Here is a 23,910-nt window from a genome sequence, read left to right on the forward strand (position 1 = left end):
CTCTCGGGTCGCCTCCTCTGTCTCTCGGGTCGCCTCCTCTGCCTCCCGGGTCGCCTCCTCTGTCTCTCGGGTCGCCTCCTCTGTCTCTCGGGTCGCCTCCTCTGTCTCTCGGGTCGCCTCCTCTGCCTCCCGGGCCGAATCTTCTGCCTCCCAAGTTGTCTCCTTTGCCTCTCGGGTCGCCTCCACTGTCTCTAGTGTCACCTCCTCTGTCTCTCGGGTCGCCTCCTCTGCCTCCCGGGTCGCCTCCTCTGTCTCTAGTGTCGCCTCCTCTGCCTCTCGGGTCGCCTCCTCTGTCTCTTGGGTCGCCTCCTCTGTCTCTTGGGTCGCCTCCTCTGTCTCTTGGGTCGCCTCCTCTGTCTCTCGGGTTGCCTCCTCTGTTTCTAGTGTCGCCTCCTCTGTCTTTATGGTCGCCTCCTCTGGCTCTCGGGTCGCCTCCTCTGTCTCTCGGGTCGCCTCCTCTGGCTCTCGGGTCGCCTCCTCTGCCTCCCGGGTCGACTCATCTGCCTCCCGGGTCGCCTCCTCTGCCTCTCGGGTCGCCTCCTCTGTCTCTAGTGTCGCCTCCTCTGTCTCTAGTGTCGCCTCCTCTGTCTTTATGGTCGCCTCCTCTGCCTCTCGGGTCGCCTCCTCTGTCTCTCGGGTCGCCTCCTCTGTCTCTCGGGTCGCCTCCTCTGCCTCCCGGGTCGCCTCCTCTGTCTCTCGGGTCGCCTCCTCTGCCTCCCGGGTCGAATCTTCTGCCTCCCAAGTTGTCTCCTTTGCCTCTCGGGTCGCCTCCACTGTCTCTAGTGTCGCCTCCTCTGTCTCTAGTGTCGCCTCCTCTGTCTCTCGGGTCGCCTCCTCTGCCTCCCCGGTCGCCTCCTCTGCCTCCCCGGTTGCCTCCTCTGCCTCCCCGGTCGCCTCCTCTGCCTAGCCGGTCGCCTCCTCTGTCTCTCGGGTCGCCTCCTCTGTCTCTCGGGTCGCCTCCTCTGCCTCCCGGGTCGCCTCCTCTGTCTCTCGGGTCGCCTCCTCTGTCTCTCGGGTCGCCTCCTCTGTCTCTCGGGTCGCCTCCTCTGCCTCCCGGGCCGAATCTTCTGCCTCCCAAGTTGTCTCCTTTGCCTCTCGGGTCGCCTCCACTGTCTCTAGTGTCACCTCCTCTGTCTCTCGGGTCGCCTCCTCTGCCTCCCGGGTCGCCTCCTCTGTCTCTAGTGTCGCCTCCTCTGCCTCTCGGGTCGCCTCCTCTGTCTCTAGTGTCGCCTCCTCTGTCTCTCGGGTCGCCTCCTCTGCCTCTCGGGTCGCCTCCTCTGTCTCTAGTGTCGCCTCCTCTGCCTCTCGGGTCGCCTCCTCTATCTCTAGTGTCGCCTCCTCTGTCTTTATGGTCGCCTCCTCTGCCTCCCGGGTCGAATCTTCTGCCTCTCGGGTCGCCTCCTCTGGCTCTCTGGTCGCCTCCTCTGCCGCTCTGGTCGCCTCCTCTGTCTCTCGGGTCGCCTCCTCTGCCTCTCTGGTCGCCTCCTCTGTCTCTCGGGTCGCCTCCTCTGTCTCCCGGGTCGCCTCCTCTGCCTCTCTGGTCGCCTCCTCTGCCTCCCGGGTCGCCTCCTCTGCCTCCCGGGTCGCCTCCTCTGTCTCTCGGGTCACCTCCTCTGTCTCTCGGGTCGCCTCCTCTGCCTCCCGGGTCGCCTCCTCTGCCTCCCTGGTCGCCTCCTCTGTCTCTCGGGTCGCCTCTGTTGCCTCCCTGGTCGCCCCCTCTGCCTCTCGGGTCGCCTCCTCTGTCTCTCGGGTCGCCTCCTCTGCCTCCCCGGTCGCCTCCTCTCTCTCTTGGTTCAGTTCCCCTCTCTCTCGGTTCAGCTCCTCTCTCTTTCGGTTCAGCTCCTCTCTCTTTCGGTTCTGCTCCTCTCTTTTTCTGGTGAGCTCCTCTCTCTCTTGGTTCAGCTCATGTCTCTTTCGGTTCAGCTCCTCCCTCTTTCGGATCACCTCTTCTCTCTCTCGAATTGTTTGGCTCAACTTCACCATCTGTCTTTCGTCAATCAGTTGCTTTTTTCTGTTGTAAGGTCTTTAATACTTCCCTGCTGTTCGCTCATCTTTAATTCACTATAAAAACACAAATTAGTCAGAAAGTCAGTGAATCTTTATCAAAGAAGCATCAACATTTTCTCTCAGGCCCTTTCAGGATATCAGACAGTATTCTTAGGAAAGAACCAAATGACATTTAACTGATTTAATTACGATTTCATTACGTTTAATTTTGGGAGCTGCATCGCAGTACAACTGATGCTTTGCAACGAGGTCCTGAATCGCTGGGTGTCAGGATCTTGGGTTGCTTTAGTTTGTTCTGGGTTTTGTTATTTGTATTCCTTAGTTCTTTCTATTAGTTCTAGATTGTTTCTACTTTTATTTCAGTTCGTTTTTAGTATAGTTAGTGTGTCTAGTCCTTTTCTTAGTCATGGTGCGTTCACACAAAACGGGTTCCAAGCTTTAGCTTTGACATGTTCACGTTGAATGCAGAAGCTTGTATTTGTTGGATGCGTTGGATGCGCTTGACGCATCAAAGGCTTCAGATGCGGGCCCTCGATGCTCCTCCACATAGACTTTGAATGTAAACCAGACGGGTTTGATGTGAACGCATCATTACTCTTATTTTATTATGTTTCTTAAGTCTAGTTATTCTTTAGTGCTACATTTATTTTATAGTGCCCTGTGTACTCTCCCTCAACTGTCCAACTTTCTCTCCTCACAGCTGCAACCAGTTTCTAATCAGTCATCTGTTTCCACCGCTGGCTCCTTGGTTCCTGGCCGCACTGCTGGCTTCATGGTTCCTGGATGCACCGCTGGCTCCTTGGTTCCTGGATGCACCGCTGGCTCCTTGGTTCCTGGATGCACCGCTGGCTCCTTGGTTCCTGGATGCACTGCTGGCTCCTTGGTTCCTGGATGCACCGCTGGCTCCTTGGTTCCTGGATGCACTGCTGGCTCCTTGGTTCCTGGATGCACCGCTGGCTCCTTGGTTCCTGGATGCACCGCTGGCTCCTTGGTTCCTGGATGCACCGCTGGCTCCTTGGTTCCTGGATGCACTGCTGGCTCCTTGGTTCCTGGATGCACTGCTGGCTCCTTGGTTCCTGGATGCACCGCTGGCTCCTTGGTTCCTGGATGCACCGCTGGCTCCTTGGTTCCTGGCCGCACCGCTGACTCCTTGGTTCCTGGCCGCACCGCTGACTCCTTGGTTCCTGGCCGCACAGCTGACTCCTTGGTTCCTGGCCGCACCGCTGGATCGTTGGTTCCTGGCCGCACCGCTGGATCGTTGGTTCCTGGATGCACCGCTGGCTCCTTGGTTCCTGGCTGCACCGCTGAATCCTTGGTTCCTGGCCGCACTGCTGGCTCCTTGGTTCCTGGATGCACCGCTGGCTCCTTGGTTCCTGGCTGCACCGCTGGCTCCTTGGTTCCTGGCCGCACCGCTGGCTCCTTGGTTCCTGGATGCACCGCTGGCTCCTTGGTTCCTGGCTGCACCGCTGGCTCCTTGGTTCCTGGCTGCACCGCTGGCTCCTTGGTTCCTGGCCGCACCGCTGGCTCCTTGGTGTCGGGCTGAACCGCTGGCTTCATGGTTCCTGGCTGCACCGCTGGCTTCATGGTTCCTGGCCGCACCGCTGGCTCTTTGGTTCCTGGCCGCACCGCTGGCTCCTTGGTTCCTGGCTGCACCGCTGGCTCCATGGTTCTGGAGCTAGCGGCCCCTGAACTCGTGGTTACCCAGTGTGCCGAGCTCCAGAGTGCTCGTCAGTCTCACGCCCAGCCTCAAAGCTTCTTCCTGGGTGAGATCCTGAGTTTCACAAGCCAGACAACCTCCTCTCCACGACTTCGCCTTTAGATCTTCCATATAAAATTTTAACACTTTGACAGGTTTCAAGCTGAGCAGCATTAAGTTAAATTGATTCTTGGTGACACTTCAGTGCCCTTGACCTTTTCCCAACCTTCATAACTCATCCTCCTGCTGGACACTTGTATGTAATGCATTAAACCTCTAAAGCAGTGGTTCTTAACCTGGGTTCGATTGAACCCCAGGGGTTCGGCGGAGCCTCTGCTGCGGAGATAAAGACACATAAAGTGTAAAGTCGTGATGACGCCCCGCTTTGCCATCACTTGCTGCAAAGGATCACGTTACATTGCTTAGCTAATCAGTGCTGCGGAGGAGCCCTGATTGAAGGAGCTCCACTCTCAGCATGGATTTTAACTTGTGTCTTTAATTACTTCAGCAAAACTCACCGTTTTTACCAAATTCTATAATCTAAATCTGCTCCTTAGTCGCATCTTTTCGGGGTTGCTACTGCCTCTAGCGGCGTGGGGGTGGTAACACAACTAATATAATTACATTACTAAATCAGAATACCGCAAAGTATTTTGTGTGTCGGGGTGGGGGAGTAGCAATAAGAAGGGTTCGGTGAATGCACATATGAAACTGGGGGGTTCGGTACCTCAAAAAAGGTTAAGAACCACTGCTCTAAAAAGTCTAAAAGCTACTTAAACTGTATTGTGTTGAAATGAAACTCACTGTAGACGATTGATCCAGCTACCAGGATAGAAGAAATCCACAAACACCCCAAAAACAGACGAGAGTTAGAGAGTTCTGATCTTTCTTCTTCTGCTTCACCTAAAAGAAACAATGAACTTGTTAAGGTATAAAAGTTATAAATCATCAGAGGGCCTGGATGCCTGTAAAGGAGTACAAGTTATTTTCTTAGTGCCAGTTTAATAGAACAGGAAAACATGGAAAATCATCTGTGACTCAGTGCTTTAGGTAAACACAACCAGAAGCTGGATGGACTCCTGGGACAGGTGGAGGATTGCGTCTGTCCATGTTGTCCATCAAGGATGGTGAAGATAACAAATAATTGGATTTTTGTTAACAGCATTTCTACTTTTTGGAGTTTCTGGTTACCTGGCATATCAACAAATCTAGAAAATGTCAGCAGCTGATCTGGAATATGCCATGCCATCAACACTCAGAATAAGATACTGTGTGGGTAGAATCACAAGCTGGATCCGTCCTGCAGGATCACTGGCCAGCTACGCTTCCTGGACTTGCAGCTGGGAGGAAACAGACCTTGGGTAAACGGCAAACTCAGCTGAGTTGAACTGACAGCAAATATGGCTGTTTGGAGCCGCTACTGAGTTGTACCAGTGAGACTTTACAATCATTGTTTTCTGAATTAGCTCCCCCTGTGTCGGCAGTGGAAGGCTGGCTATCTTAATTTCAGCTGGTTTCCCACATTGTGCACTGAACCTTATAAGAGCTATTAACAAGTCTGCATCAAGGGATGTCAGTAAATTGATGTGGAAAGCTCTAGTAGTGAGGCCTTTGAGTATAATATCCCATTTCTTCTCTTCTTGCTACTTTAACCAGAAGTGGACCAAAACACGTGGTAGAATAAACACCAGTGGAATAAAAAGCTGTGCAGCTGTGTTCATGATACCTAACGGCCCCTCGTCCTTGGACAATCCATACTGCGTGACAAAGCAATACTCTGTCTGAGCCAGGATGACAAACGATAGTCAACATCTTGGATAAGCACCTTAGAGTAAGGATTTGTTTTCCTTGGGAATATTCTGTCAAATATGTAGACGTATTCAAAATGTATCCGGTACTTCTGCAACAGCTGTTAAATAGATTTTGTTTGTTTTAATGGTCATTACTCAATTGCTCTACATACTGATTACTGTTACAAAAAGAAAGTAGGGTGCACCGACTGCAGTTCTCTGGCCGATCACTGATTTTTTTGATAGAATGCAGCTAAAATGTTTTACAGTGTTGGTGTTAATGTTACTTTTTAGTCTTCATAAAACATGTATTGAGTCACTTACGATTGTCATTGTCTGTAGAATTGGAGTCATCATCCCCGCTGTTCTTCATCCTTTACAAAGAAAATAAGTAATAGAAAAAGATATGAGAACATATCTTTTGCTTGAAGGAGCCCAGCTGTAGCTCATTGGAAAGCAGGCGGGTTCCTCTTCCTCTTTTTAAAAGACGTCATGGTGCTCAGACAAACACATCTGCTTCTGTAACAAACCTTTCTTGTCAAGTAGTATTCTGTCTCATTAACATTTCCTGCCCTTGCGTACAGAATGCATTTAATATACTTAATAATCTTTGCTCTTGTACAAGATACTTTAATAAAAAATCAGCCAGATTACTATGGTGAGCAGGCCAGGTAATGTAAAACATTAACTCTGTCCTATTTTCTTCCGATGAGGTGGCGGACTATCGAACGGAAAACGCGCGGATGTAGAAAGCGTCAAGGTGTGTAGCGTCTGTCTCTAGGCAACCAGGACCGCGGTTCCTGCTGGCAGCGCCGTTATGCAGCGGGCTGAGAGGGTTTGGTTGGTCCCGCCGCGACATTTTTACTGACCTTTCCTACGTTTTATTTTAACGTTACATTTATTGTTAAATATCTATCGGATATTTGTGAAAATACGGAAAAATCGCGCCCTGTATGGGTTCAATATGGAATTCAACCTAATTAAGTACCAAATAATGGACGATTTCACATTTTACGGGACGGGTGGCAACCCTAGAAACGACTCAAATGTTGCTGGGGAAATAAGAAATATTGTATAATGATGTCACAACTGAGCTGTCCTGTATTTTGTAAGTGCTGAGTTGTCAACCATTGCCGTTAGCATTTAAGCTAACGGCAGTAAACAGTCACTTATAAATATCTCAGAATATAATTGATGTTAATAAAATACTGTCCTGAACTTAAAAACACTTCTAACAATGGTGCCTTAGTTCTAAACACAACCCACCTGCGAAAATAGAAATCAGCCTTTTATATGCCCTCAAGCAAGGTCAACGGATCGCTCGGCCTATAGATAGTGTTCTATTTAATGGCGGACTCGCTGCGCACTCGGCGGATGTGCACAACGTACATGCTCTATTGGAATCGTTCTTCGGTTAAGGCTGCATTCGGAGCGTCTCCAGCGGCGGACCGGTACTTCTTTTTAACTGCTAAAACAATTAATTTGTGCTTGTTTGTGCAGATGAGAAGCACTGAAGTTCAGCTGTCTGTTTTGCTGTTTAATTTCCCGTTTCTCTTTATTCTTTACTATTATTTTTCTACTTCCTTATAGTTGCTACACTTTTTGCCGCGTGTTTTTACGTCTGCATGGGCTATTTTAACCACTCAAGTATTACACGTTCATCTAATTCGGCTCCTTTCCAGTTATTTTTTAACTATTGTTTTATTTATAGATGAACATATTGCATATATTGTGTGTGCTTGTACATATATGTTACCTTAGAGATCAATAAAGTATATTCTATTCTTTAACATATTTTACTTTTTGTAAATTTCTTTGCTTTTATTTAAATGATGGAAATTCCACATGAGGTAACTTTGTGCTATTTCACAGCTAAACTACTTTTCAGCTAGAAACTCCATTCAGCTTGTGATCGGGTAACAAGGCTTGAGACTATCTTCAAATAAATCAGCTGTTTGTTACCTGTTCCTGTTTTTCTAAAATCTCAGTAAATGCTTTGATTTTTAAGTTGCAGGACTAGATTTGAGGATCTCTGAAGTAGACGGTCAGGCTTTTGAGGATGCATTCTCTTCTTCCAGTTGACCTTGTCATTCTAAAGTATAATATAAAGATCTGAATGTTAGAACAAGGCCTCCCTCTAGCCTTGGACTGGTTGCTCTCTCTACACCATGCAGTCCACAAGATGCTCTACCTCTTCTCTGTAATCCACTTCACTGTTGTCCTGAATGAGGCCCACAATTATCGTATCGTCTGGATATTTCAGGATGTGATCTGTGTTATAGCTGGTAACAATATACAGCACAATGCATAAATGTGAACTTCAACATTCACATATGTTTAAGCAGTTTGTCAAATTTACACCAGTAGTTTTTCCACAGGGCCAGACTTTAGAAAAGGCTCACAGGGGCAGTAAACAATTTCCTTTTCTTCTTTTTTTAAGTGATTTCAGGTGTTGTAAACATTGTGCTTTATAGAAAACCCATAGGTCCAAATGAGGTGAATTATATTCATATTTTGGGGATTTTTATTCAACAATATTCAAGTATTTGAAAAGAGGATGCATGAAGCCTAAAATGCATCAGTTCAGCTGCTGAGTTTGACCTTTTCATGCTCTAATTTGTATTAGTAAAATTATTTTTCTTTATGGCACCGAAGGAGACAAAATAATGAACCAACAAAATTATTTTACATATTTTATTAGACAGAAAATAAGCATGCAGATGTTCACTACTAAAGTAAATGAAAAACATAGAATATAATAAATACAAAAGCAACAAATACATGAGAAATGACTGCATGTGTAGCATTTTATAAGTGCATTAATTTACTCTGATGAGCAAAGTGAAAGGCTGTTAAAGCAAAATAATATGTTAATTAATGTGAAGAAGTTGTGGTTTTAGTAAACTCCTCCTAACAAAACACAATCACAATGGTTAAATAATCTCTAACACATATATTTATAAATTATGATGGACATGTGAAATGTAATAAAGTGTGTAGAGAGAGTAATAAAAAGTATTGTACTGTAGATTTCTAGCAAGTAGAGACAAACATCATGGCTCTACTTGGTCCACTCCAAAAAACAAATGATCTGAAACCAGATCCTCCCAATGTGAACCCAATCTGGACAGGAATCCACATTATGTCAAAATAAGCTTTCAATCAGCTTATGCTTTGGGTTTATTTTAAATATATTTTCAGTCCTAAAGTGCGACAACTTGAACATAAAGATGTTTCCATGTTCAGTTCTGAAATTTACCAAAAAATGATGACACGCTTTATCATTCCTGCAGGAATCCTGCTACTTGAACCTGAAAAGAGCTTCACGCTCACAGATGAATTTGTTTGCAAAACCATCACCTGCTTTGCCCCAGCTTTCTGTGAGTTTTCTCTCCGGGATCAGCAGCACTTTTGGACCTGAGGTACGGAGATGCTCCTTCACCCAGAACCTTTAAGACGGAAACATGAACCTCAGAGCAAAATAAAATCTCAGCTCATTGATATCAAACATCAGTATTAAATTAAATGAGTGGAATGTACTTGCAAGATTGGATTAAAAATATCTAAATATTGTTTTACAGATACATCTAAAACCATTCAAAACCAACAGAAAACTAGCAGTCTTTCAGAAAATCAGATATTAGATTGTTGATTCAGACGCAGCGTATAAATGTCACCATCATCATTGATGTAATGTTTCACGTATTTAACATCATTAGACATGTTAGAAACTGTACCAGACAGGGAGCAAGGCTACTACAGTTAAATAAAACAAACAAAATAACAATAACTGAACAAACAACTAAATAAAAATGGTAATTAATTTGGAAAAACTGTAACTAACTGGAAATATATCATATGTTTGTAAAACTAACTAAAACATATTGAAATTATAGATATAATATACTTCATTTTTGTGTATATGAACCTATTAGCCTTTTGAACTCGTGAAATTTATTTTTTTAACCCCTCAAACGAGCCGTTTACGTCAGCTGTCGGTAAATTACGGCGCTCCATGCGCCCCCTGGCGGCGAAATGGCGACAGCAAAGTGTCTGTGTACATGTATACAAAGCCGCAAGACAATAACCACAGTAATATTTTCAAGTGCAGAGTTCAAAGTAATTAAAATTAACTAAACTAGACAAAAAAATCAGAAGAAATAAAACTAAAATGTAATGGAAAGTTATTATAGTCCTGGTCAAGATTTATTAGATTATTATTCTTAATTCTAAAAATCATAATGCTACTTTTTTGGCATTGTTCTTAATGTCAGAGTTATATCCATACTGGGAACAAACCCAGAGTTCAGTGATGGATAAATCCATTGTAATGTAGCTTTAACTCTTCTGCAAGCTTGGTGGAATATATTTACATTTTTTTATTATTATTTTATTTATTTTTTAACAAAAAACACACTATTGTTTTTTTTATGAGCTGAACACAAAGATTAAAGACTTTTCCATTTACTATTTCTCTCAGATGTTGTTCATAAATCTGTTAAATCTGTTCGTCTCCTTCGCCCAGAGAATCCATCCTGATTACTGCACAGGTGTGCTGAGGCTGGACAGAGAAAAGGACACCTGGAAATGTGCTGGTTTGCAGGGGAAAAACTAAAATTATTCATTTACATTTTTGTTTTGTCTGGTTCTTACCCAAGAGTGTCTCTTCGTCCATCCACCCAGATCCAGTTGTTGTTAGTTTGTTGTAACCCCATCCAGTATCCGTGGTCTTTGTCATAGTAGTATTTGGTGTGATTGCTGACAAATTCCTGTGAGCAGATTATCTTAGATTTTTTATAAACCTTTTTACGTCAAGCCATTAATTTTACACAGAAACTTCCAGACTTCCACGGTCGTTTTAAATTCCCATGTTAGTGTAGAGGTGGTGTCAGATTTTACCTGCTCCTCCAGATCATCAATAACAACCAAATCTGCATGTTTGTCCTGACAAAATGTCCGACTTCCTGTCCAAGACTTCCAAGGATGTGGATCGTAAAACAGGTAGCATTTTTCCTGGAAGAGAATCCAATCTTTCTGGCACGGTTTACACTCTGGATCCATTAGACGAGAGGAAAGAGCAGAAAGAAGTGAAACTTTGGTAAAATAATATGAAATAGAAAAAAAATATATAAAAGAGATCCCTGTGAATATATTTAATGTTTCAGTCATGTTTCATGGCTTGCCGGTTGAATATTATAGAAAATATATTGACACCATAACCCCAGTACTACATGAGGTATACAGAGAAGCCTTCGATTCAGGCTTTTTACCTGATACTTTCAATGAGGCTCTGATATCACTTATTCCAAAAAAAGACAGAGATGTGTCAGATCCATCTAATTTCAGACCTATTAGTCTCATAGGAGTAGACTGCAAAATATTAACACGAACATTAGCATCGCGATTAGAAAAAGTACTTCCACATATTATAAATGAAGATCAAGTAGGCTTTATCAAGAACAGGTCCTCAACCTTGCTCATCTAATACATTTGAATCGCTCTAATTCAATCCCTGTTGCTGTGTTCTCTTTGGATGCCGAGAAAGCCTTTGACCGTGTGGAATGGGGGTTTCTTAAAACAACACTTCTGAAATTCGGTTTCGGGTCTAGGTTCTGCAAATGGGTTGAAATATTATATTCAAAGCCAAAAGCAGTAATTATGATGAATGGTCAGCTATCTAAATTTTTTCATCTTGCCAGAGGGACAAGGCAGGAATGTGCCTTATCCCCGTTGCTTTTCACGCTGGTTGTGGAACCACTAGCAACGGCAATAAGAGTCAACCCAGGAATTAAAGGAACCCATGCAGGAGGGAAAGAGCACAAGGTGCTTATGTATGCGGATGACATCTTAGCTATTATAGCAGATCCAATCGTCTCTATTCCAGCCCTATTACAGTGTGTTGAATCATATTCAAAACTTTCAGGATATAAGATTAATTGGAGCAAATCTGAGTGTATGCCCATATCCCAAACATGTCATTCAAATGATATTACACCATTTAACTTTAGGTGGGTCCCTTCAGGTATGAAATATCTAGGTATACGACTCCACCCAAATTTAGAGGAAATAATGCATCTGAATATGGAACCGCTTCTTCAGAAGATAAAAACTAATCTTGATAAATGGACAAAATTGAGACTTTCTTTATGGGGTAAGGTGAATGTAATAAAAATGGTGATAGCCCCTTTATTCAATTATGTGTCCATGATGGTGCCAGTTGACATCCCCTCCCAGGTGTCAGGGTCTGTGTTTGTTCCCCTTGTTTGTGCCTTAGTTAATTTCCTTTAGTTATTATTTACTGGTCTCCGAGCCGCTATTCCTTGGACATCCACCAGAGGTCACCTATGTGCCACCCCTGGGAAGCGGCAGGGTTCAACCCGGGCACACACCTGCAGCTCGTTGAGAAGGCTCCTGCCCTGGATATAAGCAGCAGCGCCACTCCGTCTCATCGCCTGAGTGTTTGGTCACCTCGGTACTAAATGCTCCAGAGAAAAGCCCTCTGCGATCTTCGTTGTTGCTAACTTTGTTGTTTCCCTCGTCAGATATCCAGCTGTCTTCCCGTTGTTCCCCGAAACCAGTTACCCCGAGTCTGTGTGAGTCTGTCTCCCCGTTGTGGATCACCTGCCTCCTGTGTCTTCCCCCGACGCTACCGGTGTTGCCGGTTAGACGCCACCCCTCGTGTGCTCGTCTTCTCCCTGTTGTGGATCCTTCTCCGGCGAAATCCCCTTCGGAGTGTTCCGGGTCAGGAGACCCACGTCCGAACCTCACCGGAGAAAAGAAAGTAACATCACCTTCGGAGCCTTCCGGGTCAGGAGACCCGCGTCCGAACTTCACCGGAGAAAGGATTGTACAAGACCGGAACCTACTCCGCCATCCCTGTCCGCTCTCCAACGTTTTCTAGTTCACGCCACATATCCACCCATCTCAAGTAAGCCCTCTCTGTTTACCTCCGGATCCCTTTCCTACGCAGCCTCTAACTCTGTTCTCTCATCGACAGTAGACGACCTGGTTCTTCATTCCAGTATTCACCACCCTTCCCCTGACTTCAATAAATCATTATTGTATTCATTATCGTCTCTTCTGGTCGTGTTCTCGCATGTGGGTTCGAAATATTACATCCACCATGACACCAGGTTTATAAACAGTATGAGGCTTATGTGAAGGACTTTCTCTGGAACAAGAAGAAACCCAGAATCAACATTAAGAAAATGTGGTGTGCAAAGGATATAGGGGGCATGGCCCTCCCTAATGTAAGACTATATAATCTCGCATTTGAAATGGTTAAGTTGTCCAAGTATTTTAAAAAGGGAGAAATTAAACTAAGCTGGATGAATATTGAAGAATTGGTTAAACCCCTTTAGACCGATAGATATTCTTTCTCATAGTAAAACAGATAATAGGAAACCTCTTCCCACAAATCCGATATTAGCACATTCTAAATCAGTATGGAAGGAGGCACATAAAATATGCAAGATGTCACATTCGAAACAGTTGTACTCCTCACTGTGGCTGAATCCATCCATCTGTATCGGAAGGAAAACTGTCTATTGGGAACAATGGCTTGTGAAGGGAATACGTGTTGTAGATTTGTATACAGAAGGGGTTTTTATGTCTTTTTCAGATGTCATGCTGAAATACAATATAAAGAAGGATAGTTTCTGGAAATATCTACAAATTAGAGACTGTATTATTAAAGACAAATTCATATATGAAGATAATCCAATAAAAGAATATATGGGCTCAAGTAGAATTGAATATAAAGCATCCACATATTACAAATTGTTTAATAGTATGCAAAGTGATATATGTAAAAGTCTGGGGACTATCTGGCAGCAGGACCTTGGATGCACTTTTACTGATGAAGAATGGTTGAAAATATTATCAAATAACGGGAAATATATTAGAGAATCAAGAGGGAAGTTTACACACTATAAGATTGTACATAGATTTTATTTCACTCCATCCAGGCTCCATAGAATGGGTCTGCTCACCAATAACCTATGTTGGAAATGCAAAACTGACCCGGGAACCTTTATACATGCGTTCTGGGAATGTAAACTAATTTTCCCATTCTGGAAAACAGTATTGCTGTACGTTGGAAAGTGGATAGGTTTAGGGATACCTATGTCACCAAGACTCTGCTTGTTGGGGGATCAAACAGTGATGCCTAATATGTCAAAACACCAAAATACTGTAATGCAGGTGGGGACGGTCACGGCTGCCAGAATAATCCTCAGATTATGGAAATCTCCATCCGCTCCAAATATTAAGGACTGGTTGGAATTAATGTTGGAAATAGTGTCATATGAACAAATGTTGGCCAAACTAAATGACGTGGAGAACTTCAAAAAATCCTGGAACTGTTTCCTCTCCTGTAACATGGGGACAAGTTAGGGTACTACTGGCCTATTGTTTTGGAAAATACTAGCGAGTGACTACTTCTGTTTACTGTGGTTGTTTCTGCTAACACCGAGGATATTTAATCTTTTGTGAAACTTTTATTGATTTGTAATGCACTGACCTGTTTTTTTTTTTTTTTTTTTTTTTTTTTCTCTCTTGCTTGGTTTTATTTTGTTTGTGTATTTTATTTCATGAGGGTGTGTTGGGGGCGGGGGGGGGGGGTGGGTGGGGGGGGGAAAGGTTGTGAACATGCTCTGAAACATTAATAAAAACTTTAATAATAAAAATGTTTCAGTCATCAAAATTACTCAAAAGTCTTCAGAAATGGAGTGAAATTCAACAGTATTGGAAGGTGATTAAGTTAAGTTACTATTTTAATTAGAAGTGGCGTACCACAGGACTCTATGCTTGGTACACTCAAAATAAAAACAATATTGTTTGACATTAAAAAAGCCAATAAACATCCAACCCAGGCCCTGGCTCATGTTTACTTTAAAAATAAACCTGTGATAATAATGATCAGGTCTGTCTTGAAAACCACTTTATAAGCAAATACTAAAAAATAACAATTAATTTAGAAATTAAAAGTTAATGTAGAAAACTAATGACCTTTGTTAGGACAGAGGTCTTTTGCTGGAATGTTTTCAAATTTCAGGATGAGTCCCAGTGTCGTGTTCAGCTCTTTGTTCTGGTTCTCCATCACTTTTCTCTCCTCAATCAGTCGCTCGTTTTCTGTGGTAACATTACTGATGGTTTCCTGCTGCTTGATCATCATCACATTAACTATAAAAACAAGAAACAATAGTCAGAAAGTCAGTGAATCCATCCAGGTCAGAGAAGCATCAACATTTTCAGCTTGTCCTTCAGGATATCACAGTTTTCTTAGACCCAAACGATGGTTAACTGATTGCTGTCCTACTCAGCTTGTTGTTGCTGATCTGCAGGCCAGCTCAGCTCCCAGCTTCTTCTTCTGAAACTTTTTCTGTGTCCCTTATCAACCGTCATCACTCCTACTGATTTATTTGGTTGAAGTGAAACTCACTCTGCATGGTGATGACAATTCTTGCAGCTATCAGCGCAGAGAAAATCAGAAAACCCAGCAGCATCAGAGAGCAGTGACAGAGAGCTGATGCTTCCTCTTCTGCTCGACCTGAAAGAAGCGATGATGATCAGTATGGCTGCTGATGTGGTTTAAATCAGATTGCTTTTGATTTGCATTCTAACATGGGGCTGTAGTTTTAATGTGACTTCAGTTAAATTCAGTTCAAAGTAAAAGATGTCTCCAAGCCCTTCACAGAAAGAGGAAATGCAGAGTTACCTTCACTCTACATCCTGCTTGGATCCAGTCCTGAGTCGCTGGTGCCACTCAGGCCCTGATTGGTGTCGATGTTATTATCTCTGCAGCTGAGTCACATGATCCTTTACTGGTTTTGAATTTTCTTTCAGCTCTCAGTGTTATTAGTTCTGACTTTGCAACATCAAAACCTGCAAACTTTGTTGTGATCTAGCTATTTTTTCACTTGTTCTTCCTCTTCTTGTTCAGCTTCTTCTGATCCTTATAGCCATCACTGAATCTTAGGAAGATTTTCACTTCCTCTTCTTTGGGGCTTGTTTGTGTCAACAGGTAAATTTAGACCAGAGTTTCCAAAGCTCACATGCAGCGCTCCATGTTGCAAACCTCTTATTTACTATGTAGATGCTCCCATCAGATTATAACAAACAACAGGATGAGTTTCCATTACTATCCAGGTGATGCATCTCTACATTACAATGTCACCAGGTGGCTGTGAACCACTGAAGCACTGAGCAGATGCACAGAACAAATCAATGAGTGGATGTGCCATAACTTCCTTCAGCTGAATAAATGAAGTAATATTTTGTACCAAAGGAGGATCGATCAATAATCAGCACACAGCTTCAGTTATTACAGTCAGAAACTACAGGTCAGAGCGTTAATCTGGCTTTAGTGATAGTCTGACCTGAGCCTTCAGAGACACATAAAGACGATTACAAAGTCGGCCTTTTGTCTTAAGAATACGTCTATGAGACCATTTGGGTCTGTAGGTTCTGGTCTACTCTGCATCTCCAGAATCAGAACCACACAAGTAGAGGCGGCATTGAGTTTTTATACTTCACTAATCTGGAACAAACTTCCAGAAAATGAGAAAAGTGACTAAAAGCTGAGTTCATTTCAACCCAGGTAAAAACATGTTTGTGTGGAGTTGCTGTTGAATCTTCTATTTATAACTGAAGCATCATTAATTTTAGTCCGTACTCCAAATCATATTTACTTTCCTTTAATTTGCCTCTGCTTTGTAACTACCTGAGATGTTCTGTACAACTAAACTTGGCTTCCTGAGATTAAGGCTGAAGGTTTATATGCGACATAAAAACAATTTCTACTACATTACAACTTTCTATAGAGGTGATATAAACACATTAAGTGGATTTGAGTTGCAATGCTGCTTTTAAATATTCATAAAGTCTGTAATTATATGGAGTCACTTACTTTCTGGAGAAGGTTTTTCATTTTTGATATTCACTGTAGAATAACAATCGTCGTCCTGTTTGCTCTTCATTCTTGTCCAGCAGCTGCTGGAGCGATCTCAGCATGTGAACTGGGCGGGTTCCTCTTCCTCTTTTTTGCAGACGGCTTCAGTGCGATGCTGCATCACTATAGTGGCTCTTTTTCTGCTCTGGGAAACGTATCTGCTTCTGCTGCAGCCTTTCACACCATGCTGACACAACATGTAAAACAGGAAGTGGCGCTTCATTTGGCCTTTGGACCCCAGAGCGCTTCACACTACATTCACACTCTGAAGGCTGCAAGTCCTGACAGAAGTGAGGCTGAAATGCACCGGACCCTCCGACAGGTGAAGAGCCTCAGCCGTCAAACTGTCATCATGAAGTCAGATGGATAAAACCAACCAGAGAACCCAGAAATTATACTCAAGTTACAGTAAGAAGTTACTCAAGTAAGAATAAAACAGTATTTTGTAAAAAGTCGGAGTAACTGATCAAAACCGAAATTATTTAATATTTAAACATTTCATCACTATAATCAAGGTTATATGGAAATATTGGTATTTTAAAGTTGAAAATAATTTAAATAAATACCACAATTATGAAATAATGGGCTGCACAGTGGCGCATGGTAGAGCTGCTGCCTTGCAGCAAGAAGGTTCTGGGTTCGATTCCCAGCCGGTCTTTCTGCATGGAGTTTGCATGTTCTCCCTGTGCATGGTGGGTTTTCTCCAGGTACTCCGGTTTCCTCCCACGGTCCAAAAACATGACTGTCAGGTTAATTGGCCTGTCTAAATTGCCCCTAGGTGTGAGTGTGTGTGTGCATGGTTGTGGGTCCTGTGTGTCTCTGTGTTGCCCTGCGACAGACTGGCGACCTGTCCAGGGTGACCCCGCCTCTCACCCCGTACACCAGCTGGACAGGCAGCAGCACCCCTCCCGACCCCACTGAGGGACAAATATTTTTCAAACTGCCACCAGGTAGAGACAGTTTGAGACAGATAATCAGTGAAAATATCGGCCCCCTCCTCCTCCTGCCTGGACGTCTCGAAGAAATGCACCAAAACAACCAATCAGAGCCAGGAGAAGTTTTATGTTTTGGTCTAAAACAGTAAAATAATTCCCGGGGTTAAGGAGCAGCTGAGAGGAGGAGAAACAGGAGGAACCTCTGGAATTATTTTACTGTTGTAGACAAAACAAATTCAGAGCATTATTTTACAGACAGTAATTTATTACTGAAGCAACAGCCTGAAAAGTTATACATATAAAAAACAATAAAGACCAGAGGGAGTGAATATAGAAAGTCATGATCAAGTGGCTGAAATAACAAACAGAAATATCTGAAGAGAGGAAGAGGTCCTGCAGGTCCCTTTGAAAATGAGATCTGGATCTCATTGGGGTTTACCTGGTTAAATAAAGGAAATAAAAAATAAAATAAAAAAAAAGAGCTGGAAAACCAAAACCACACAAAGTTAAAACACCAGACCTGCAAACAAAGGGATTTTATTGAACTTTTTCAACAATGAGTTTAATCACAAATGATGCATTTAAGACCGTTTGAATAAAATAAATTAACTTTGTTATTGAAAGGGTTCCATTCATATTAAATGAAAAACACATTCTCTCCTTTAATCACAGGGATCCATCGAGTTAAATGAGCCTCTGATTTAAATTTATTGTATAAATTATGCTTTGAATCAACTGATGGTTTGAGTTTATGTTAAATATATTTGACAGCAGAATATTTACCTGAAAACTAAACATAACCAGGTTGTTTTTGTGAGTTATAAAAAACAAACAAAAACAAATAAATGAATGATCTCTTTGAAATAAATCATTTTTCATTTGTCTGGTCTTTGACTGAACATTTCCAGCTACCGGTGCTGCATGATGCAATAAAACGGCAATAAGTAACTAAAACTATAAATAAACAGAAGAAATGATCCATAAGGCCTTTAAATTAATAATACTTCAAACTAATCAAAAGCTAAATGATGTTACATTTAACAGTCTGTCCATATGAGCATACAGGAAATGGAGACAGTTTAAAAATCTTCAGTAATTTTTTAACAGCATTTAAAACAGGGCTTTGTGTTTTTATTTATGACATTTACCAAAAAGTGATGACAAATTTATTACAGTAGAAACCAGAAGTTTACATACACTATAAAGTATATTTTTGATTCTTTACAGTGAAGATTGAATGAAAAAAAAATCTCCCTCGTTATTCAAGTTGTAGAAAATATTTTGGTGATCGTAATAGACCAAGAGAAGAAACGTTCATTCTGATTTCACATCAGACAGCGTGACAAAAAAAATAAATAAATAAATGCATGTGTGTTTTTATATAGTGTATGTAAACGTCTGGGATCTATAGGAGAAGAGTTAGACGGGCCAAATAACAGCTTCATGCTCACAGATGAATTTGTTCTTAAACACCTCATCTGCTTTGTCCCAGTTCTCTGTCAGATTTCTCTCTGGGATCAGAAGTGCAACTGGACCTGATGTTCCCAACGCCTCCTTCATCCAGAACCTTTAAAACAGAATCATGACCTCATTCAGCAGCGTACCGACATCCAGCTGACAACTGTCAGCAGCTAAATGTTTTGTCCCAATATGAATAAAAACAGAGTTCAACAGAAGCCACACATGTATGAAATGCATTAAAGATCAGATTTTACACATTTAAATGTTTTTACAGCTGCATCAAAAATTATTCAACACCAAAAACAAGTTGAGTTTTGCCAAAAATATCTTCAGTCCCACAGTGAGGACAGACTGAGGACTGAAGGTCTCCATGCCTGAACTCAACCACCTGCAGCACCACTGACCCAAAGGCACAAGAAAACCCAGCTGCAGTTGCTCATAGCTATAATAGGAAGATAAAGAACGTTTTTGTTTTTCCACAACTGGAACTTCTTGAGCCTGATCAGACGTCTGAAGCTCGTGCTGAAAAGAGGAAGCCCAGTAAGCTTTGACATCATTGGACGTCCAAACAGAACAATGAACCCAATAATGTCTCACAGTCCACCAAGGTTTGGTTTTGGAAGAAGTCCTGGAAATCCTGGAGTCGTTGTCACTCAGTACATTTAACTTTTCTGCAATCTTGACAAAATATATTTACACTTTTACCTAAATATGTATATTTTTAGATCGTAGTTCTTACCCAAGAGTATCTGCACGTCCATTAATCCAGGTCCAGGTGTTGTTAACTTCTTGTAATCCCATCCAGTATCCGTGGTATTCATCATAGTAGAACTTGAGATTTTTGCTGACAAATTCCTGTGAGCAGATTATTTCAGATTTTTATAAACCTTCTTACTTCAAGCCATCAACTTTACCTGAAAACTTCCAGATTTGTTTTAAATTCCCATGTTAGTGTAGAGGTGGTGTCAGGTTTTACCTGCTCCTCCAGATCATCAATAACAACCAAATCTGCATGTTTGTCCTGACAGAACGTCCGACTTCCTGTCCAGGACTTCCAAGGATCTGGTTTGTCGTAAAACAGGTAGCATTTTCCCTGAAAGAGGATCCAATCTGTCCGGCACGGTTTACACCCTGGATCCATTAGACGAAAGGAAAGAGCAGAAAGAAGTGAAACTTTGGTAAAATAATATGAAATAGAAAAAAATTTGAATATAAAAATAAATTCCTGTCTGATTTAATGGTTTAAAGGTGAAAATAGTTCAAGCAAAAACATCAGGGCTACTTTGCAATTCAATATTAGAAGGTGATTAGATTGAGCTACATATCGAGTTAGAAGTGGCGTACCACAGGGCTCTATCCTCGGTTCACTCCAAATAAAAACAATATTGTTTGAAATCAAAGCTTCACTGTAAACCTCAGATGTCAGACAAGAGACCTTCAGCATTTTACCTAATGGGCAGGTTTGTTTTAAGCCACTGTTAGGATTTATTTTTAAAGTAACAATGATCCAGAGCTTCAAAGTTAATCAGAACATTAATACCTTCATCAGAACAGTAGTCTTTAACAGGAAAGTCGTCAAACTTCTGGATGAATCCCAGAGTCTTGTTCAGGTCATCTCTCTCTCGGCTCAGCTCCTTGTTTTTGTTCTGCATCATTTTATTTTCCTCAGTCACTCGCTCATTTTCTTTGATTAGGTCATTGATTTCTGTCTGCTGCACGGTCGTCTTCATGCTCACTGTAAAAACATAAATTAGTCAGAAAGTCATTAAATCTGTACCAGAGAAGCATCAACACATTACATTTCTCTCAGACTCTTACAGGACATCAGAAAGTATCTTTAGTATTGGAAGAAAAATCAGCTTTATTAACCAAATTGAGGAACAAACAAAGAATGTGACTTCAGTTTTCAGGCCTGAACAGAGTTCAGTCATAAACCATAAATACATGAACTTTAGAGCTGCAAAGAAAAATATATTTATCTATTTCAAAAAAATGTCTTGCTTTAAAAGAAAAAGGAAGTAAAAAAAGACAGTTAATATTTGATTGTTAACTTTTGCTGTTGATTTGCAAGAAGACGGTCCAGAGATTGAATCTCAACATAAAGTCTGTAAGAGCCAAAACTGTTGTTTTGTAATATTGTTTATTATTGCGATTATCGTATACTTTTTGTATATTTAGATATATCCTCAACAGTATGATCTGTTTTAGTGTATTTTTGTGCGACACCGCCATCTAGTGGAAGTACTTGAAACATCATATGAAATGTGTTGCGTGACAGGAGATCAGAAAGAAAATGGATGTGAAGTAGTTAGTTTTTTAAATTATGTGTGGAATGCTGAGCAAGACTGAAGAATTGATCTGATATCTGCTCAAAGAGAAGGTAAAGTTCACAGTTCATCCGGCTTTGTGTGGATTATTTAGTATTTGGATCAGAAACGCGCCAGGTAAACATTTTATGAATTACAATGCTATTAAAGCTCTGGAGGAGCCAGCTGCGCATTGTCCAAACAAGCAAACTAATAAAAACAAACCTTCATCCTCCTACCACTTCCTGATGTCTTCTTTGTTGTTTCTGGCAGTAGTAACATCCGGTTTCCACTGCAGTTTTAATACATCTATTACTATACGACTGAAAAGTCCCTTCATTCAAGCCCCAAAACGTTTTAATCTAAGTTTCTGTTTCCATTAAGCAATTTTTTATTGATTTAATGTAAACAAAGTTAGTGTTGGCCTGTGACGATTTTGCCACATTTTTATCTACATATACTTGAATTACATATTTATCATATTACGTTACACATTGCAATTTTGTTACGTTTTTAATTTACCTGTTTTAAACTTATTTTGCACCTTAATCCTTGAAATGTTGTTTGCAAATGTTCTCTGATTCGATTTCAATCTGACCTGTTATTTACACTGAGGCTGAGACAATAACAGTTCACTTCTGCAGCATCATTTTTAGTCAAAAACTGAACATGCTTTACAAAAGAAGCTAAATGAGGTTTATTCTGCTGAGGTGAAACTCACTGTAGACGATGACGGCGATGCTCCCAACCAGCAGGACGCAGAGAATCCCCAAACACACCAGCATCAGGCGAGAGCCACAGAGAGATGCTGTTTCCTCTTTCTCTTGACCCGACAGAAACAATGAAAGGCACATTAATAACATTAACATGGTTATTATTCTGGTTTTCAATCGCATTTATGTTTGTCTGCAGTAGCAAAAGTGTCACATTTAAGCTTCTGCCTTAAAACTCGCTAATAAAATTTAACTTCTTTGAACCTTTTGACTCAAAGTTAGATCACAATTAAATGTTGCGATAGTTTTGACCGTTTGTGTCCTCTTCCTCTTTACTCTGCTATTTCAATTTAATTTTATCCACCAAACGTGACACAGTGTGTTTTGTATGGAGACCTTGAAGTGCAAAATTCCATCAGCAAATCACACAACTACAAATTTAAGAACACAAAAGCATATTCAAAAGCACGACATTAACAACTACAAAATAAAATAAAAAATCACAAAACATTAACTAAACACAATTACAAATGAAAAAAAACAACAACATACTTTTAGTTTGTTGAAATGTTTTGCATTTCAGAACCACCGTAGCTTTGCACCTTTTCATGACTTCTTCTTCCTCTTCTTTTTATTCCTCTTTTACATTAATTAAATATTTATATTAATATTAATGCTACTAGTTGCAGATTTAGTAACAAGACCTGCATTCAGTCTTGGTCTGGTGTCGTGCAGGGAGTTTTAATGTTCCCCCTGTTCATGCCTGGGTTCCCTCTTTTGCTCGGTAAACTCGTCTCTCTGATTGTCATTCAGAATTTGTGAGTGCAGATGGAGAAAAACTCGGACGGATGGATTATAGTTACACCTACTGGTTTGAGCAGGAGCGACTTTCTTCTGTTTCACTTCAGCGTAAACGGTTGAATCCTCCTGAGTGTCTGAAGCACAGAAACAGCAGATGATTCACTTCATCCTCACAACGACAGGAAAATTATAAGGCATAAAATACTGAATGATTTTTTTGTACAACAATAAGTGATTTCACTGATAAAAAAAGATTAAGGCTTATTACATGAAATGTAATAAAGGTCCAGTTTTAACTTTCTAAAGAGGCGATAAAGCGTTTGTTGCCTCCTAAACCTCATGAAACATGTGGAGTCTCTTACCTGTCGGAGAAGGTTTGCTGTTTTTGATATGGACTGTAGAATAGCAGACTTCGTCCCCGTTGTTCTCCATCCTTCACACAGAAAATAACTGAAAGCTGATCAGAAAAATGCCCAACAGCCTTTGAATCATATCAGGCCGGTTCCTCTTCCTCTTCACATATTTTAAAACAACCTCAGAGCCTGATGCATAACGACAGCCACCCTGTGGAGGTTTTATTGCTCAAACTGTTCTAGGAAACCTTTCCTCACCGCTGTGATACAACAAGCCAACACATTTCGACATGTGCAAAAGTGATGGAGTCAAACCCAAAGGCTGTTTTCACACCTGATGCTGCTGTAGATTCGGTTTGACTGGGGACCAAAATGGAAACATCTGTTACATCTTCAGCTCCTGCTGTTCACTTTAACTCTACACTGTGTGAAACAATCCAAACTAGTTTAAAAACCTGTTCCCCTCCTCACCTGTGGGGGCGCTGCACCAAAAGCTACTGAAGGAATCGACACAAAGAAAGTTTTTAGATGAAGCAGATAGTTCGCTTTTTGGTCCACATTAGAGTTGATTTGCTCTTAGGGCCACATTTATTTCTCAAGATGTTTACTGTGTTTATGTCTTTGATAACATACTAAATATACAATATTTTTGTATAAAAGTAGTCTAAATCATCATCGATCCAAAACATAAACGGGGGACTTCCACAGTTGCTGTTTTAAATGACAGGTAAATATTTTTGCAACTTTATTTTTAGGATTAAAAAAAACCCCCAAAACATTTTAAATTAAAGAATAACACTTTGTCTTGCATCTAAATATGTGAATGTTTTAAGAAAATTTTATTTGCTATATTTTTGAATTGTGGACCAAGGGCCAAAGAAAATAAGCCAGAGGACC

The 23,910-nt window shown here is 41.6% G+C and overlaps 1 protein-coding gene and 1 pseudogene across 2 annotated transcripts; both read right to left on the reverse strand.

Moving 5' to 3' along the window:
- Positions 1-886: 886 nt before the first annotated feature.
- On the reverse strand, positions 887-6,779 carry LOC145555304 (uncharacterized; annotated as a pseudogene). The gene is made up of 3 exons (XR_014091432.1): positions 6,760-6,779; positions 5,818-5,867; positions 887-2,061 (listed from the first exon to the last, which is right to left on the reverse strand). The product of XR_014091432.1 is annotated as an uncharacterized LOC145555304 (transcript).
- A 1,400-nt stretch (positions 6,780-8,179) lies between these two features.
- LOC103477539 (uncharacterized) lies at positions 8,180-23,866 on the reverse strand. Its single transcript, XM_008430698.3, has 13 exons — positions 23,023-23,866; positions 22,729-22,794; positions 21,868-21,969; positions 20,381-20,575; positions 19,817-19,971; positions 19,580-19,695; positions 18,805-18,946; positions 17,318-17,384; positions 14,936-15,043; positions 14,503-14,676; positions 10,393-10,544; positions 10,147-10,262; positions 8,180-8,942 (listed from the first exon to the last, which is right to left on the reverse strand). Exons 1-13 carry the CDS (start codon positions 23,090-23,092, stop codon positions 8,795-8,797), a joined length of 1,611 nt encoding a protein of 536 aa, XP_008428920.2. The 5' UTR covers positions 23,093-23,866; the 3' UTR covers positions 8,180-8,794.
- Positions 23,867-23,910: the final 44 nt, after the last annotated feature.

Source organism: Poecilia reticulata, chromosome 16 (assembly GCF_904066995.2).
Source record: "Poecilia reticulata chromosome 16, P_reticulata-male-v2, whole genome shotgun sequence".
Classification (NCBI taxonomy): Eukaryota; Metazoa; Chordata; class Actinopteri; order Cyprinodontiformes; family Poeciliidae; genus Poecilia; species Poecilia reticulata.

Coding starts and splice junctions, on each gene's coding strand:
- LOC103477539 (XM_008430698.3), bottom strand. CDS start 23,092: ATGGAGAACAACGGGGACGAAGTCTGCTATTCTACAGTCCATATCAAA. Junction 18,947..19,579: donor GGACGTGCAGATACTCTTGG/GTAAGAACTACG, acceptor TCTGTTTTAAAG/GTTCTGGATGAAGGAGGCGT. Junction 8,943..10,146: donor GGACGAAGAGACACTCTTGG/GTAAGAACCAGA, acceptor TCCGTCTTAAAG/GTTCTGGGTGAAGGAGCATC.